The following is a 15,342-nucleotide window of genomic DNA, read 5'->3' as shown; positions in this document are numbered from 1 at the left end:
CACCAGTAGTATATTGCGGTACTGAGCTATGTTATATGGACAGTATGACGTCACAGCACATTACTTCATAATGAAGCTCGTCTGGTGTCGATGCTGTCTAATGGCTTAAGTTATGCGTTACCTTGTGTTCATAATGTCTATCTGCAAATAAATACGCCTGGTGAAAGGCAAAAGTGTTGGGGAAAGCAATCACGAACCGCAGTTTAAATCTCTTTTCCTGGAATCGCTTGCTCTTCACAAATAATCAACTGAAGGTAAAATACAGACAAAAACCTGTTTCACTTTTATCTAAACGTGAACGCAAAACGTCTGTTCAGATTATGGCCGAATAGGATTGACAAAAATCTACTGCGAAAATACGGTCGAACACGGGAATTTCTCCCCTTTTCTTTATAGATTCAATGACTGTTTTTGAGTAATTTACTACTCGTTATTATACAATCACCCATTAAGGCAAGAATTTCTTTCATATTTAATCGGGGGAGAAACTGCAGTCTTTCAGGTCGTTAAAAGAGACGTTTTCCACGTTTAAACTTATTGCAGTTGCTTGTCTGCACGAGGGAAACATAATAAGAAAATAAGATAATCTCGTCAACTAGAAAATGTGAACATTTTAATGTCCTGCTACCAATGGGAGGGGTTGCAGAGTTTGCTTTATCACATGACATCCTACAGTCACGCAATATGTGCGGGATTGGAAGGAAATAATCTATCCGCCGAAAGGGCGAAAGGTCCAACTTCATTCTTAAAAAAGTACAAGATTAGTCAATAGAATTAAGGCTTTTTGCTTGTTTTGTAAAGTAGGACCGACTCCGGTCGACTCTCCAACACTGTAGGTGGCGATGATGCGCGATGCCGCTGGAAAAGGGAAGAAAACGAAGAAGAAGACGGGGGGAAAGAAGAAGAAGAAGGCGACACGTCACGAAAGGGGGCGGGGTTTCGGTTCTTTGAACGAACAAGCTAGCATTAGCTACTCCGTTCTACTACATCTGGTTCCGTCTCTAACCCGTTATCATGGCCCAACTGGTCGGTTCCCTCCGAAAAGAGCTGGCTGACTCCCTCTCTAGTTGCAAGGTGTTGGTAGTCGGAGCGGGAGGAATTGGCTGCGAGCTGCTCAAGAACCTCGTCCTTACCGGCTTCAAAAATATCGAAGTGGTTCGTCAGCGCTCATTTTGTCTATGTGCCATTTAGCTAGTTGCTATCATGCTAGTTCTTTGTGCTGCACAACCAGTGCTCTGGGCTACTAGTATAAACGCCACATATTACCAAAGTAAACTAGTCGCTGCTGTGGTTTATTGCTATGGCCACATGTCACCAAGTGCACGAAAGCCAAAGCGAATATATGTAATTGTTCCCTATTCTCTAACTGTGTGGCGCCAACAACACCTAAAGTAGCACCAGGGGTTTTCAAAAGTCACCAGTAGTGAGCTGGAGGATCGGTTGCTTAGCTGAAACAGAAACAGCCCGATTCTATAATATTTCCATCATAATAGCTCATCATCGCAGGACTGTTGTGGATTTCTTCCATCTCCTGTTTAGTCCCTGCAGTGAGTTTATCTTCCTTTTTTCCCTCCCAGATTGACCTGGACACTATAGATGTCAGTAATCTCAACCGTCAGTTTCTCTTTCAAAAGAAGCATGTTGGTCTGTCCAAGGCACAGGTAGGTTTGGAGACCTCAGATCATGACAAATGTTGCTAACATATACGAATATGTATACGGTAATCGCCCCTTTACCTTATTTCTTATACCTGCACCAGGCAAATTGTGTCCGTGGGAGAACTGAACTGAGTGTGTTGTCAGGAATTTCCTTTGGAATATTGCTGATGCTGTTACAGGTTCAAAGATTTGCTGCTCTTGAGGGCAGTTCTTTAGCACCAGCTGAGAGGCTCAAACCTAAACAATGAAAAGTGCTGCCAGAATTCCTATTTTAGAAATCATTTTCACGACTTGGATCACACGAATGCGACAGAATAGAAACGTCATTTTCCAGCCATTAACATTTCTGCCCCGGCGTCTCTGTTTGATTCACGTCAGGTAGCGAAGGAGAGCGCCTTACAGTTCTGCCCCACGGCGAACATCACCGCTTACCATGACAGCGTCATGAAGTGAGTTACTGTTGCCATTATTTCGCACAAGCTATTTTATTGAAAAGTCACTGTGTCTTTGCCCCCAACAGCCCTGACTACAATGTGGAGTTCTTTAAAAAATTTGTGTTGGTGATGAACGCTCTGGATAACCGAGGTATTGACACTTGACCTCACGTTTAAAAAGTGCGATTTTGTAGGGAAGCCGATAACACGATGCTCTGTTTCCTCTCAGCGGCTCGTAATCATGTCAATCGGATGTGCTTAGCCGCCGACATCCCTCTCATAGAGAGCGGCACAGCTGGGTACCTCGGGCAAGTCACAGTCATCAAAAAGGTAGTGACCTGGTCGGACTGTTGGGAGAAATGTCAGGATAATACGCTGTATTTCCAGGCTGTAACATGGAGGAGAGCAGCAACTATTCCGTGCATGACTGTGTGTTCTGATCCTTTTGATTGAAGGGTCTGACTGAATGCTATGAGTGCCAACCTAAGCCTGCTCAGAAGACCTTTCCAGGATGTACCATAAGAAACACACCATCCGAGCCCATCCACTGCATCGTCTGGGCCAAGTATCTTTTCAAGTAAGACGGCCCCCTGTGTTTGACACACACGCGGTTTTTAATCTCTTTTACAGTCGAGCGTTCACACACCAACACACACGGAAAAGCGCATTCATGTTGCAATGGTGGTGTGAATATAGGTCGTCATCAAAGTTTAAACGGTGACGCGAGAGTAAACCCGTCCAGGGGTGTAGACATGAGGCGAGGAACAGTCTAATAGAGGTGAGCAGCGTTTCCCACAGGGCTGGAATGTCCTGTTGGTGCTGGGGGGAGGGGGCCAGTGCACGGCAGAAGCTCAACACACCTGAAGGGGCTAATTAGCTTGTTGGCTAACAGCGTGGGTTTTTGTCTGTGCACATGTTGAGCTGAACAGCTACATTAATGTACAGACAGGTTAATATAATATAGGTTACAGCTGATAAGTTGAAGCAGGTAGCGTCAGGGTACATTCACAGACGGTCCCTTTAGAGCGTGTTTATTAGTTATTAAACAGGGAGACACTGGTGAGGGTTAATAACCTGCTGCAACACTCCCTCATACGCTGCTGACGGAGCTGCTCAGCGCCACCACAGGCTCGGAGGGGGGGTGGAACCAAAATTACTTCATTAACAGCCAGTTGAGGTCGAAGGAACGTGGAGTTCTTGAGTTTTATACAGACAGCAGATTTGTTGTAATTGCAGTTTGGTCCTGGAGGTCCGCTGTGGACGACAACTGGTCGCTCCTCTGAGGTTAGCAGCTCGCTGGATGGTCCTGTTTCTGGGATTAGCCTGGTGGCTCAGTGATCTTGCAGTGTTGTGGTGATTCCTCTGCAGGCTCTGGTGGAGGAAGGTTGTGAGCAGGCGGCCTGAGGCAGCTTCCACTGCGATGGGTCCTTGGGAGAGGAGATAAGAGAGAGAACAAAGGCTGAGCAGAGCCTTTGTATGACCTCCGAGTCACATGTCGCACTCAACCAGCGGCAACTGCCTGATCAGGTTTTCACACCTGAAGGATCGAGGGACGTGGGGCCCTGCCTCCATTGCTCACCCACAGGTCCAGGGCCCCACATTGTCCCTGATGGACATCAGCCACCTTCAGTCAAGGACACAGGACTCTCCCCATAAGTCTGTTGAGCCTTAATGTCCGAAACTCTAGATGGTTGTCTGGTTGTCCTCACAGCAGCTGGTGTCGTACGGTGGTACGAGGAATGCAAACAGATCAGCGTCTCTAGTTCAGTGCTGCTCTTAAGCATTAATGAGTTGCACCATCTCTTATTTACAAGTCTGGCCCCTCATTTGACTCCTCCGCTGCTATTTTAAAGCCCGAAATGAGATGAAATTTTTCTGTCTCAGTGGGAGTGAGACTAAGCCGGGTTAGCGCGTCCATCTTGTTACTTGTTGATGTCAAACAGGTTCTCCTGCCTTTTCTGCCGCGTCACTCCAGCCCTGTAGCTCCTCCCCCCTCCTGATCGCCACTCAAACGACGGGTTTATCCTGCCGAAGGGCTGCGTGAGACTCGGAGCTACCTGCTGTTCCTGAGTGGGAACAGTGGAGCCGAGGTCGACTGGGCTTCCCAAAGCCAAATACTTGGGTTCCTCACACCGAGGGAGTCGTCAGACATTCCAAAAAAACTCCAATTAAATGCACAAAACCAAGTAACGAGCGCAGGCTCCTCAGGCACCTCCCAAGGTTCTGCAGAATGGATCAGATGTGGTTGATTTACAGGTGTTCTTGTGCAATGGGAGGTTTTCCACAGGCTCGTTAGCTTTGTCTTTTCTGTATCTTTTGCTCGTGTAGTCAGCTGTTTGGAGAAGAGGACGCGGATCAGGACGTGTCGCCGGACATGGCCGACCCCGAAGCTGCATGTGAGTGCGAGACATCATGAAATGTTGCGCATGAACATGGCTGAACTGATGTAGTGAGTGTGGGTGCTGTGAACAGGGAACCCCAAAGAGACGGCGGCCGAGAGCTTGGCCTCAGAAAAGGACGGAGACATCAAACGGGTCAACACCAAAGACTGGGCGCGCTCCATCAGATACGACCCCGTGAAACTCTTCAACAAGGTACCAGCCAAGAGGACACATTTCATGTGTGGAGGCCCAGGAGTCTCTGGTAGAACTTTGTGAGGAAGAATGAGCCAAAGAGTCTTGGAGCGCCACAAGTGCCGCGTGCTTATAACTGACATTAGTAGAAGACTCAGCCATAAGCTAACGGCTAGCCACTCTTTCTCCTCCACAGTTTTTCAAAGACGACGTCATGTACCTGCTGACCATGGATAAGCTATGGAAGAAGAGGAAAGCTCCGATTCCTCTGGACTGGCACCATCTAGAGAAGAGCTGTGAGTTTTGGCTTTTCTGAGCCCCCTTCCCTCCCAGGAGAGCTGTGCCAAGTGTCCCGTGTTTGATGTGGTTTGTGTGTCCCAGCTTCTCCTCAAGAGGCTTCTGTTGGAGGAGGATTGAAGGACCAACAAGTTCTGGGGATCTGGGGCCAATGTCAGCTCTTCCGGCACAGCGTGGAAACTCTTTACTCCCAACTGCAGGAGAAAGGAGAAGGAGCTGAGCTCGTCTGGGACAAGGTGATGGGGTCTGGGGCTGCATCTGCTGCTGGAGATCCTCTTGATGGAGGTTCTACACGTGTGTGTGTCCTCTTTTCAGGACGAGCCCGCAGCTATGGACTTTGTCACTGCGGCGGCGAACCTACGCATGCACATCTTCAGCATGAACATGAAGAGTCTCTTTGACGTCAAGTGTGAGTTACCTGTGGACGTCGGTGGGGTTGTGTTTGGTTGTTTGGTTGTGCTCTACACAACACAGGTGTGCAGCAGGTGCCTCCACATTCAGGGAACATGTGTGTCTTTGTTCCAGCCATGGCAGGGAACATCATCCCCGCTATTGCTACCACCAACGCCATCATTGCTGGACTCATCGTGCTGGAGAGCCTGAAGATCCTGTCGGGGCAGATCGAATCCTGCCGAACGGTTTGTGGTTTCACTCCAGCCTCTACCCCCGCCCTTGAGCCCGTGACAGTTCTTAAACTTTCACAGCTTCCGAGTTGGATTTTGAGCTACTTTCGACTTTTTTTTCTTTTTAGTTTAAACTTCTGCAAAATTTCAAATGTTTCCCAACACTTTTATTAGCTGTTACTAATTCGCTCAGACAGCACCCCCCCCTCCCCCAGCCACGTCCTCCGGGGAAGTCCAAGGGCCAGATGAGAAAGATAATCTCCAGCCTGTGCTGGGTCTGGCTGGGGCCTCTGAATGACATCCCTGGAACACCCCCCCAGAGACGGGTCCAGAGGGCAGCCTGATGGGGCAGATCTCTAAGCTCCTCCCCTTGTCTCTTACACTGGCCCTACCCCCCCGGTGGAGTCCGTCCTTCAATGGGAATGAGTTCCCCTCACTGGCGGCTCAGAGCTTGGATGCTGCATCATTAAAGGGCCACGCATCCAATATTCCCACGGTCACGGAACATTTCTAGATCTACAGTCCTTCTCGGAGGGACCGTACCTACCCCCGCACTCCCTGTCGGAACACGGTGTTGGTGCTTTGTGTGTGTCCTGCCCCCCTTCAGAGTTGGGTCAGGTCGTTCCGTCCAATCACCTCCGTGATAATGCTCCTCCCTTCTGACTGAACTCCTTCTCTGTTGCTGTTCCCCTGCTAGATCTTCCTGAACAAGTGTCCCAACCTCAGGAAGAAGCTCCTTGTCCCGTGTATCCTGGACTCCCCCAGCACCAATTGCTACGTGTGTGTCAGCAAACCCGAAGTCACCGTCAAACTCAACGTCCACAAAACAACCATCCTTTTTCTGCAGGACAGGGTACGCTGGCCTTTCCGTCTGTCTCTGGCTAAAATGTACGTACGTGATGTAATGAGGCGGTTCTGATGTGAGACGCGTCTCCTGGTTCTGTCCCACTTCAGTTGCTGAAGGAGAGGTTCGGCATGGTGGCTCCAGATGTTCAGATCGAGGACGGAAAAGGGACCATTCTAATTTCTTCAGAGGAAGGTGAAACGGAAGGTGAGTGGAGGCTGATTTAAAGCGGCTTTAAAGTGACCTCCGACCCCAAACTAGAACCGCTAGTGTTACCATGGCAACACGGCCAATGTGAGGCTTCAACTCACCCGTTTCCGTCCAGAATTAGCTGAGAAGAAGAAGCCGCCGGTGGTTGTTGGTCACCAGCAAACCACCAACGAAGGCGTCATTTATTTATTTATTTATTTTCTTTCCCTCCAAGCCAACAACAACAAATTCCTGTCTGACTTCGGGATCCGCAACGGCAGCCGCCTGCAGGCCGACGACTTCCTCCAGGACTACACGCTCCTCGTGAACGTCCTGCACACGTACGTGCCACGTCGTGCACGCGCCCACGTGCGCCGCATTTGGGTCTGAAAGGTGTGTGTTTACTCGTCGGTAGTGAGGAACTCGAACGGGACGTGGAGTTTGAGGTCATCGGCGACGCCCCGGACAAAGCCCCGCCCCCTCAGGCAAATCAGGAAGAGGTCAACAACATCGCCAACGGCAACAAGGAGTCGTCCAAGCAGTCCACCTCTGCTGAAGGTTGGTTGGAGGACTTTTTAATTGAAAGATTTATTTTAATTCGGGGTTTTACTCCCCGTTTTGTGATCAGTCCCGGCGCAGCCAGACGACATCATGATCGTCGACTCTGACGTGGAGGAGCAGGCGTCGTCGAGCTCTGCTGCCGTGGCAACGGGCGCCACGAAGAGGAAGCACTTTGATGTAGACACTGAATCCTCTGTCAAGCGTCCACGGACAGACCAGTCGATGACCCCCTCTGATGACGATGATGACGAGATCATGGAGCTGGATTAACACCCCCCCCACGCACACACACACACACACACACACACACTCCGCTGCCATGGGGAGACCACCAGACTGACTGTAGACTTTTATGACTTCTTTCATACACCCTCTATTGATTCATGTGTCTGTAAATAGTTTTTTTTTGCATTTCAAAGTACACAAATATAACTGCTTTATTTGTGTTAATTGTTTTTAGTTATTTCTGACCCATGTCGGTTGCTTTTCTTGATAAGTAAAAAAAAAAAACGGTGCAGGGGGGGTATAAAGAAAACAAAAAAAACCTTTTTGTATTTTTATAAATGTTCTGTATCTCATGCTGCACAGGTCAGGGCAGATTTTGGGCTTTGCAGGTTCGATGATGATGATGATGATGATGATGACAGTAATACGACTATTGGAAGGCGTTGATGTCGACTGTTGCGTGAAGGTGCAGCGTGTGACCATCCACACAGGTGGCCGCCAGGCTACCACGGCCGTGTTTGTCATGGGCTGTCAGCTCACTACCTCTGTTCAAAAATGTACTAGTGTGTCTCAATAAATTAGAATATGGTCAAAGAGTTGATTTATTTCTGGAATTCCGTTGAAAACCTTAACCACTGAACGCTCACAGTGACGTCACGAGGCCTGACGACTGCAGGGTGCGATTGGTGTCCATGACAACAGCACGGGAAAAAAATCAAAGGACTGTCAATGAGTCGACCTGTCGCAGTCCAGTCGGACTACAGACACCGTCGGACCACAGACGGTCGGTCGAGCCGCATCTGTTTGCTGCGGTCGGTGACGCCCCTCGGCGGAGGCTGCTGATTGGTCGGACGCGCACCTCTGTGCGTCTCCGAGCTGCTTTTACTCGGGCTGTGCCACGTTCGTAACCCGATTGCTCTGCGGGCATCCGGTTGCTGGCATCCGGTTGCTGGCACGACTCCGCTCCGCGAGCCAGAGCTCGGACCCGCCAGAAGCCTGTTTTTTCCCTCCGAAAGTGGGACCCGACGTTGCCGCTGCCGCCAGACCAAAGCGGTGGTTTTGTGGGACGCTTTGGTGAAGCGGTCGCTGCTCGGGTCGACATGGTGCTCCTCCCGGCCCGGGTCGGAGCGCTGGCGGCGGGGCTCTGCCGCGGGCTCGCCCGCACAAGTCACCGGATATCGGCCGTGAGGCGGTGCAACCTCGCGGCTTGTTCCAGCAAATATGTGCTGTCCCAGAGTGAGTAAAATCACCGCCAACGCGCTCGTGCACGTACAGGGGAGCTGCGGCTCAAACCCGGAAGGGGGTTGTGTTTGGTTGTGAGGTGGTGCACGAAGTGCGAGTGTCATCGAAGAGCACGTGCCAATATCAAAGGATGGTCTTTTCCGGGCTGCCTTGCTCAACGGTTCGCTCTGAACATTGTTTAAGGGCTGCGTGCGTGCGTGTGTCCGTGTCCCCGTCCTTCCTGTGGGATCAGGGGTCGCCCTGCACCTCCCTCACTCTCAGGGCCGCATTCACATGGTCGGGGGCCCCTGCTGCCCGCCCCCCCCAGATTACAAAGATCCTGTCGATCATCCTGATCCCTCTGTGCCTCGACCTTTTCATCGTGTGCTTTCTTTTCCGACATGTTTGGCGTTGACGCAGAGTTGGAGGACGCCACATTTCCCCCGTCGTTGTCCTCCTCACTTAAGTGGTTCTTTTGGGCCTTTGAGGTTCATGTTTTATCTACTTTGGGTTATCTGATGTTAGTTAGGTCCAGTTAGGAGCCTCCACTGTGGTCACATGAGGCTCCAGCCGCCTGTCTCTGATGCCCCCCCCCCTATAGATCTAGTCTACATAGATAATAATAGACGGTGCACCTTTGCACACTCAATAATTGTGATGTGTCCCAATAGAGGCTCTTGTGGTGGACAAATGGCCGCAATGTTTCCACTGCAGAAGAGAGGAAGTGGAGTAAAAGTCCGCCCGCAACACTCGTTTAACAGAATTAAACCGAAGCTAAATAAGCTAAATAAGCTAAATAAGGTGGATGTGTGGAAGCTTGAATGAATGAACCAGCAGAACCTCCTGGTCTGCATCGTTGAGGGAGGAGGACGACCCGTCCCGGAGCTCCTCTTCGCTCCGGTTTGAGGGTAATTGACTCACACGACCAACTTAGCTGGCAGGAAATGGTGAAATCTGGGGATAATCCAGGACGGACCGGTTCTGCTGAGCTCACGGTGTAAAAGAATGAATGGGGAGGGTAAGACGCTGCTGCCTTGTGTCATTTGTCAGGCGGCGAGCTCTGGTTCTGTTGCTTTATATGGGAACTATTCTGGCGAAGGGGGACTGAACGGGCCCTGGCTGAGTGGGCCGAGGTCTTGTTCTGATTCCCCTGCTGTGGAGGGGGCGTGCCAGGACATTCCACTTGTCAGTTTCTGTAAAACCAGCCTCTTATTTTGTTATTTCCTTTTAGGAAAGGAAGAAAAAAAAAAAAAGGTGAGATGACGAGGAGGAAACACGTCTGCTCACTTGTTCCTCTTTCATTTAAGTCGGCAGCTTTAGGGAGGACAAATGTGTGTGACAGTGTGACTTTAGTGGAGTGAAGTCGTGCATGAGCAGCTCAGATTTAGCAGAAATGGACTGTGTGAGCAGAAAGGAAGCAGCCCAGCGCAACATGAGACGTAGGTGGAACCCTGTTTTCCTCTGTCAGCCAAGCTCCCCCTGACTCTTCTCCTTTTCCTCCCCTCCTGCCTTTCCTCTCCCCCCTTCCTCCCCTTCAGTCCATCCCATGTGGCAGCAGCCCATCGCCGTGCCGGGGGGCCACTGTCAGTCGCCCATCGACATCGTGGTCAGAAAGAGCGTCTTCGACTCGGCGCTGAAGCCTCTGGCCACCGACTACGACCCGGAGACCTGCCAACAGATCTGGAACAACGGTTACTCCTTCCTGGTCGAGTATGACGACTCTGCAGACAAGTCCAGTGAGTGTGTGTGAGTGTGTGTGTGTGTGTGTGTGTGTGTGTGTGTGTGGGCGGGGGGGGGGGTTTAAACTAAATATCTGCTCTGGTTTGTTTGGTGACCAAAATGTTCCTGCTCCTCTCTCTGCTGCTCTTCCGCAAGGGGGGAAATTCCATAGATCCACTTAGAGCGGCAGAAAAAAGTTAATTGTCCAGCCGAGCTGCTGAGTCATGTGACCGTCATGTGACCACAGGCCTCACCAGCTTCCCTGTGGACTCTTAATGCTGGTGACGCTGCTGGACTCCATCAAATAAGAGAATCGGGATTTAGAGGAGCAGCGAGGAGGATGATGAAGAGGGGAAGGGAGGAGGAAGAGGGAGGAGGTAGATGGGGAGGAAGAGGGAGGAGGAGGAGGAGGAGAGGGAGGAAGGGACAGGGAGGAGGAGAAGGAAGAGTGGGGAGAGGGAGGAGAAGAAGGAAGAGTGGGGAGATAGAGGAGAGGGAGGGGGAAGAGGAGGAGGAGGAGAGGGAGGAAGAGAAGAAGGAAGAGTGGGGAGAGGGAGGAGGAGGAGAGAAGGAAGAGTGGGGAGATGGAGGAGGGAGGAGGAGGAGAGGGAGGGGGAGGAGGAGGAGGAGAGGGAGGAGGAGAAAGAGGGAAGAGGAGGAGAGGGAGGAGGAGGAAGAGGAGGAGGAGGAGAGGGAGGAAGGGACAGGGAGGAGAAGGAAGAGTGGGGAGGAGGAGAGGGAGGAGGAGGAAGAGGGAGGAGGAGGAGAGGAGGAGGAGAGGAGGAGGAGGAGAGGGAGGAGGAGGAGAGGGAGGGGGAGGAGGAGGAGAGGAGGAGAGGGAGGAAGGGACAGGGAGGAGGAGAAGGAAGAGTGGGGAGATGGAAGATAGAGGAGAGGAGGAGAGGGAGGAGGAGGAGGAAGAGGGAAGAGGAGGACAGGGAGGAGGAGGAGAGGAGGAGGAGGAGGAAGAGGGAGGAAGGGACAGGGAGGAGGAGGAGCATGGAGGTCAGATGAGCACCTTGGCGTAACGCTTGTGCTGTCACGGTAACGCAGCTCTCTGCCTGTCTGCTGCAGCTCTTAAAGGGGGGCCCCTGCAGGACCAGTTCCGGCTGTGCCAGTTCCATTTCCACTGGGGGGAGAGCAATGCCTGGGGATCGGAGCACACGGTGGACAGGAGACTGTTCCCCGCCGAGGTATCTCCCCCGACATGTCGTAACACCTGCCCCGAAAACAGAGTTCTGCCCCGAAAACAGAGTTCTGCCCCGAAAACAGAGTTCTGCCCCAAAAACAGAGTTCTGCCCCCCGTCCCGCTGCACCGCGCCCACGGACATTCACATGTCCCACACAGAATAGGACCTTCTGCCCCTTCCCGTCCTGCTGCTCACGCTCGCGGGGTTAAAACTTGAAATGCCTGTTGTCGTTCCCAGGGAGGCCTCGGGCGGCAGGTGTCTGCTGCTCAGGTGGACAGAGACACCTGAGTCCTGAGACAAGGGACGCGTTCAGAGGGCGGCTATAGATGTTGATGTTGCGAAGGATTTAAACCAGCAGCTTATTCCAAACAAAGACCTGACTCATCCCACGACTGTTGGGAGTGTGATCCTGAGGATTTCTCTAAAGAAGTCCTGAACTAACCGGCACATTTAAGCTGCCCTGCTCATGTTGCTGCCCCTGTGCTGCCGTAGAGCATCATAGCTGACCCCCCCCCCCCCCCCCCCCAAAAAAAAATGGTTTGTAATATTTCCTGTATAGTCACCGTCAAAAGTCCATTTTCTTCAGCAGCTACACGGAAAAAGGTTGATGACTCCAACGTTCAGACGGTGTAGTTCCTAATCCCGCCACCAGATGTCACCAAAGAGTTGTTTCTTGTTCTCCGGACCCACGCCTAAAAACCTCTGTCTGGTTGCATCTGTGTATGTTCTCAGCTCCACTTGGTCCACTGGAACTCTGACAAGTACAGTTTGTTTGAGGAGGCTGTGAGTGGGGACAACGGCCTGGCTGTAATTGGGGTGTTTCTGAAGGTACTGAGCCGACCTCGTTCTGCAGGACTCGAGCGTTCAACCCTGAATAATCCGGATTCTTGTTCTCCTGCTGGTGTAGGTGGGAAAGAGACACGAAGGGCTGCAGAAGCTGGTAGACGCCCTGCCTGCTATCAGACACAAGGTCAGCACGTTCACGGGGACACGCACGTGCAGCCAAACTTTCCACGATCGGGGGTTAAACGCTCTTTTGGCTGTTGGTAAATTCTTGCCCCGTCTGTCCCGTGTGCAGGGCAGCGTGGTGGAGTTCACCCGGTTCGACCCCGCCTGTCTTCTTCCGTCCAACACCGAGGACTACTGGACGTACCACGGCTCTCTGACCACCCCCCCGCTGACCGAGTCCGTCACCTGGATCGTCATGAAGCAGCACATAGAAGTCAGCCACGACCAGGTGGGTGTGAGGGGGGTTTAGAAAAGAGGACAAATAAATGGTTCGTATGTCACAGCTCAGTCTGAGGAGCAGAGGGTTCTCGGTTCAAGACAAAACATGGAAGGTGTCCTTCAGAGCATTGCCGAGGTACCCTTGAGCAACTGCTGCTGGTGTTAATAGTGCTGCTAAAGCTTTACTCTAATTACTCTTGATCCCTTGATTCAGTGCAAACATAACGGAGGTTTCTGCCCTGGGTTCCGAACCCTCGTGGGCAGCTCTTCTCATCCCGGATCCCGTTTTCTTCCCAGCTGGCCGTCTTCCGCAGCCTCCTCTTCACCTCCGCCGAGGAGGAAGTTCAGAAGAGCATGGTGAACAACTTCCGCGTGCAGCAGCCTCTGTGCGGCCGGACCGTCCGCTCCTCCTTCACCTCCTTCCTCCAGGAGGCGGCATCAGCGGACGTCAACAAGCAGCCTCACTGACGCTGTTGCATCACACACACACGCACACACACACACACACACACACACACACACACACACGCGCACACACATGCTCACAAAGGTCCTGAAGTGAATATCTTGGTTTTATTACTGCTGGTGCTCTGAGGGGTTGATTCATCCAAGTCCTGTTGGAGTTTTACTGACTTTTGTTGAGATGAATCGTATTTATTGATGAACCTCGAGGCTCTAACAACAGCGACCCGGTTTCTGTGGGTCCTCCGGTCCGTCACCGTCACCGTCGGCGGCAGCTTGTTGTTGATCTGATCATTTCTGTGCTCGTCAGATTTACAGGATGTCCATTTCCTTCCCTGTTACAGAGATTATGGGATACGCTGTCATTCCTTCATGCTGAAAACCTGTTTATGTGTGATTGTAACTAACCGGGTTCTGGAGAATTTAACTGTATTAGGAACAGCGTTTGTAATCCTAATCTGCACAAACAGGCCTGGTCACTGGTTGCACGTTCCTGTTCTAATCCTCAACCGCGTCCCCCAGACCTTCTGTCTAGTCCAGACCTGAAAGACAGATCATTAAATCTTCTATGAGGCTTTTTTTAAATCAACCGGCTCTTAAAAGCCCCACAAATTGCCCCCCCCCCCCGCCCTCCTGCTTACGTGCACTGTATAAAGATGAATGTGCTACTGTCGAGGGGCCTGCTCCAGGTTTCTTTCCTTCCCCTGATTGGGGGGGGGGGGCAGTTGTGTCCCGGTAACAAAGCCGACGCGACCTTGAGCTCTCCCGAGCGTCTGCACCTCCGGCCTTACAGGGTGCTCACATGAGCCCCCCCGCTGAGGCTCAAGCAGCCACAGACCCGTGCTAAAGGGGCCCTGAGAGGAATGTGTCAGGTCTCTGTAGGCCAGCAGGACCTGCAGGAAGGTGCTGCTGGTTCAATGCAGCGTCTCGTATCACAGACGGGGCCATGATTGCCTTCGTTATACTGTTTGTTTTGTGTTCCCTGGGATGGAATTGCCTCCAGGTTGGTTTGATTAGTCAGATTTCTCATTTTATGCCTTTTTAAGTCAAAATAGGGGATTGTTTGCCATGTGGATGTTGTTGGTTCAGGGTGATTCTCTCTGTGTAGTGGTTTATTTTCGGTGCTGGGAATTCTCTTCTCCAGTGTGGGTTTTTATTTTTTTTAGACGTGTAATTGTTTTACACATTGAAATATGAGCTGTATTTGTTCAATGGGCAGCCCACATTCCTGCCCTGCAGGGTTCGGCCTCCTCATACGTCCCTGCTGGGTAACCAGGAGGCCTTGAGCGGCCGAAAACCTGGTTCCAAACGTACCGACGTGAAGGTGGTTGAGACGAGGCGACGCGTCACTGACGCTGCTCCGTCCTAGTAATAAAGGAAGGTGTGTAAAGTCTTTGTGTTCCTGCTTCTGTGTAAACCTGAACTTTAATTGGTGGAAACCCTGTTTCAGCGGCTTCAAAGCTGCTGCTGGAGCACAAACAGTCCCCACTGCTTCTTCTGTAGCCCCACCAGTTATCGACAGGGGCACCTTTGAACCCCCCCCGGACACAGAGAGGGGATGTTTTGTGGCCCGCACCCTGACGCCTGGGGCCCATAGGCCGGGTTGTTTACACTGCTTTATCCACTGTTCACACAGTGGGCTGTGATTCGGGTCTGCACCTGTTTCACAGGCCTTGAAGCTGAACTCTGCAGATGTTTATTGTCCTTGGCTGCTGAGGAGAGGGTCCCCGGCCTACAGGGACCCCCCCCCCCCCCCACGCCGTCTGCCGGGCTTCCCTCCATTGATTGAACGAGCAGACTTTCTGAAGATTCTGGCACTTTGAAGTTGGAGTCCAAACAAGCACTGGTGTCTTTGTAGTATGTGACAGGAAGAGGCGTCTGGTCTGCGCGGGACGTTTTTAACTCGGCTGATTCGGGAAGAAAACGAGTGGCGGCGCCGCTGAAACTTGACGATGATCCAAAGGGAGCAGAAGATCAGCAGGCCCGCGTTACATCGGTGCAAAGATGAGGACAATAAAATATATCTCCTCCGCTGGCCTTTTGTTGCTTCTCCGCATGAAATCATGGTCTTTTTGCACAGTTTTCCAGAGAAAATTAAAAAAGCTGTTGTGAAAACAGT

The 15,342-nt window shown here is 51.6% G+C and overlaps 2 protein-coding genes across 4 annotated transcripts; both read left to right on the top strand.

The window, feature by feature from the left end:
• The first annotated feature begins 85 nt into the window (after positions 1–85).
• On the top strand, positions 86–7,998 carry uba2 (ubiquitin-like modifier activating enzyme 2). 2 transcript variants are annotated; one of them, XM_057052327.1, is made up of 17 exons: positions 86–254; positions 1,578–1,665; positions 2,041–2,107; positions 2,179–2,243; positions 2,322–2,422; positions 2,548–2,669; positions 4,421–4,488; positions 4,565–4,686; positions 4,862–4,961; positions 5,047–5,198; positions 5,278–5,371; positions 5,488–5,600; positions 6,283–6,438; positions 6,540–6,636; positions 6,854–6,959; positions 7,034–7,176; positions 7,247–7,998. In XM_057052327.1, the coding sequence occupies exons 3-17, from the start codon at positions 2,103–2,105 to the stop codon at positions 7,447–7,449; spliced, it is 1,647 nt and encodes a 548-aa protein (XP_056908307.1). In that variant the 5' UTR covers positions 86–254; positions 1,578–1,665; positions 2,041–2,102; the 3' UTR covers positions 7,450–7,998. The 2 variants fall into 2 exon arrangements, with proteins under 2 accessions (XP_056908307.1, XP_056908306.1); XM_057052326.1 differs by lacking the exon at positions 86–254 and adding an exon at positions 923–1,155.
• A 115-nt stretch (positions 7,999–8,113) lies between these two features.
• On the top strand, positions 8,114–14,616 carry ca5a (carbonic anhydrase Va). Of its 2 annotated transcripts, none has more exons than XM_057052439.1 (7): positions 8,114–8,640; positions 10,164–10,361; positions 11,419–11,537; positions 12,267–12,362; positions 12,442–12,504; positions 12,613–12,771; positions 13,059–14,616. In XM_057052439.1, the coding sequence occupies exons 1-7, from the start codon at positions 8,505–8,507 to the stop codon at positions 13,227–13,229; spliced, it is 942 nt and encodes a 313-aa protein (XP_056908419.1). In that variant the 5' UTR covers positions 8,114–8,504; the 3' UTR covers positions 13,230–14,616. The 2 variants fall into 2 exon arrangements, with proteins under 2 accessions (XP_056908419.1, XP_056908420.1); XM_057052440.1 differs by lacking the exon at positions 8,114–8,640 and adding an exon at positions 8,977–10,064.
• Positions 14,617–15,342: the final 726 nt, after the last annotated feature.

The sequence above is a fragment of the Takifugu flavidus genome, chromosome 13, assembly GCF_003711565.1.
Source record: "Takifugu flavidus isolate HTHZ2018 chromosome 13, ASM371156v2, whole genome shotgun sequence".
Classification (NCBI taxonomy): Eukaryota; Metazoa; Chordata; class Actinopteri; order Tetraodontiformes; family Tetraodontidae; genus Takifugu; species Takifugu flavidus.
The sequence above is the reverse complement of the archived record's forward strand: the minus strand, read 5'-3'. Positions and strand labels throughout refer to the sequence as shown.

Excerpts from the sequence above, each read along its gene's own strand:
- ca5a (XM_057052439.1), top strand. The coding sequence starts at position 8,505 with ATGGTGCTCCTCCCGGCCCGGGTCGGAGCGCTGGCGGCGGGGCTCTGC. Across the intron at positions 11,538-12,266 it reads GGAGACTGTTCCCCGCCGAG|CTCCACTTGGTCCACTGGAA; the intron begins GTATCTCCCCCG and ends GTATGTTCTCAG. Across the intron at positions 12,772-13,058 it reads TAGAAGTCAGCCACGACCAG|CTGGCCGTCTTCCGCAGCCT; the intron begins GTGGGTGTGAGG and ends TTTTCTTCCCAG.
- uba2 (XM_057052326.1), top strand. The coding sequence starts at position 1,015 with ATGGCCCAACTGGTCGGTTCCCTCCGAAAAGAGCTGGCTGACTCCCTC. Across the intron at positions 4,687-4,861 it reads CCGTGAAACTCTTCAACAAG|TTTTTCAAAGACGACGTCAT; the intron begins GTACCAGCCAAG and ends TCTCCTCCACAG. Across the intron at positions 4,962-5,046 it reads GCACCATCTAGAGAAGAGCT|CTTCTCCTCAAGAGGCTTCT; the intron begins GTGAGTTTTGGC and ends TGTGTGTCCCAG.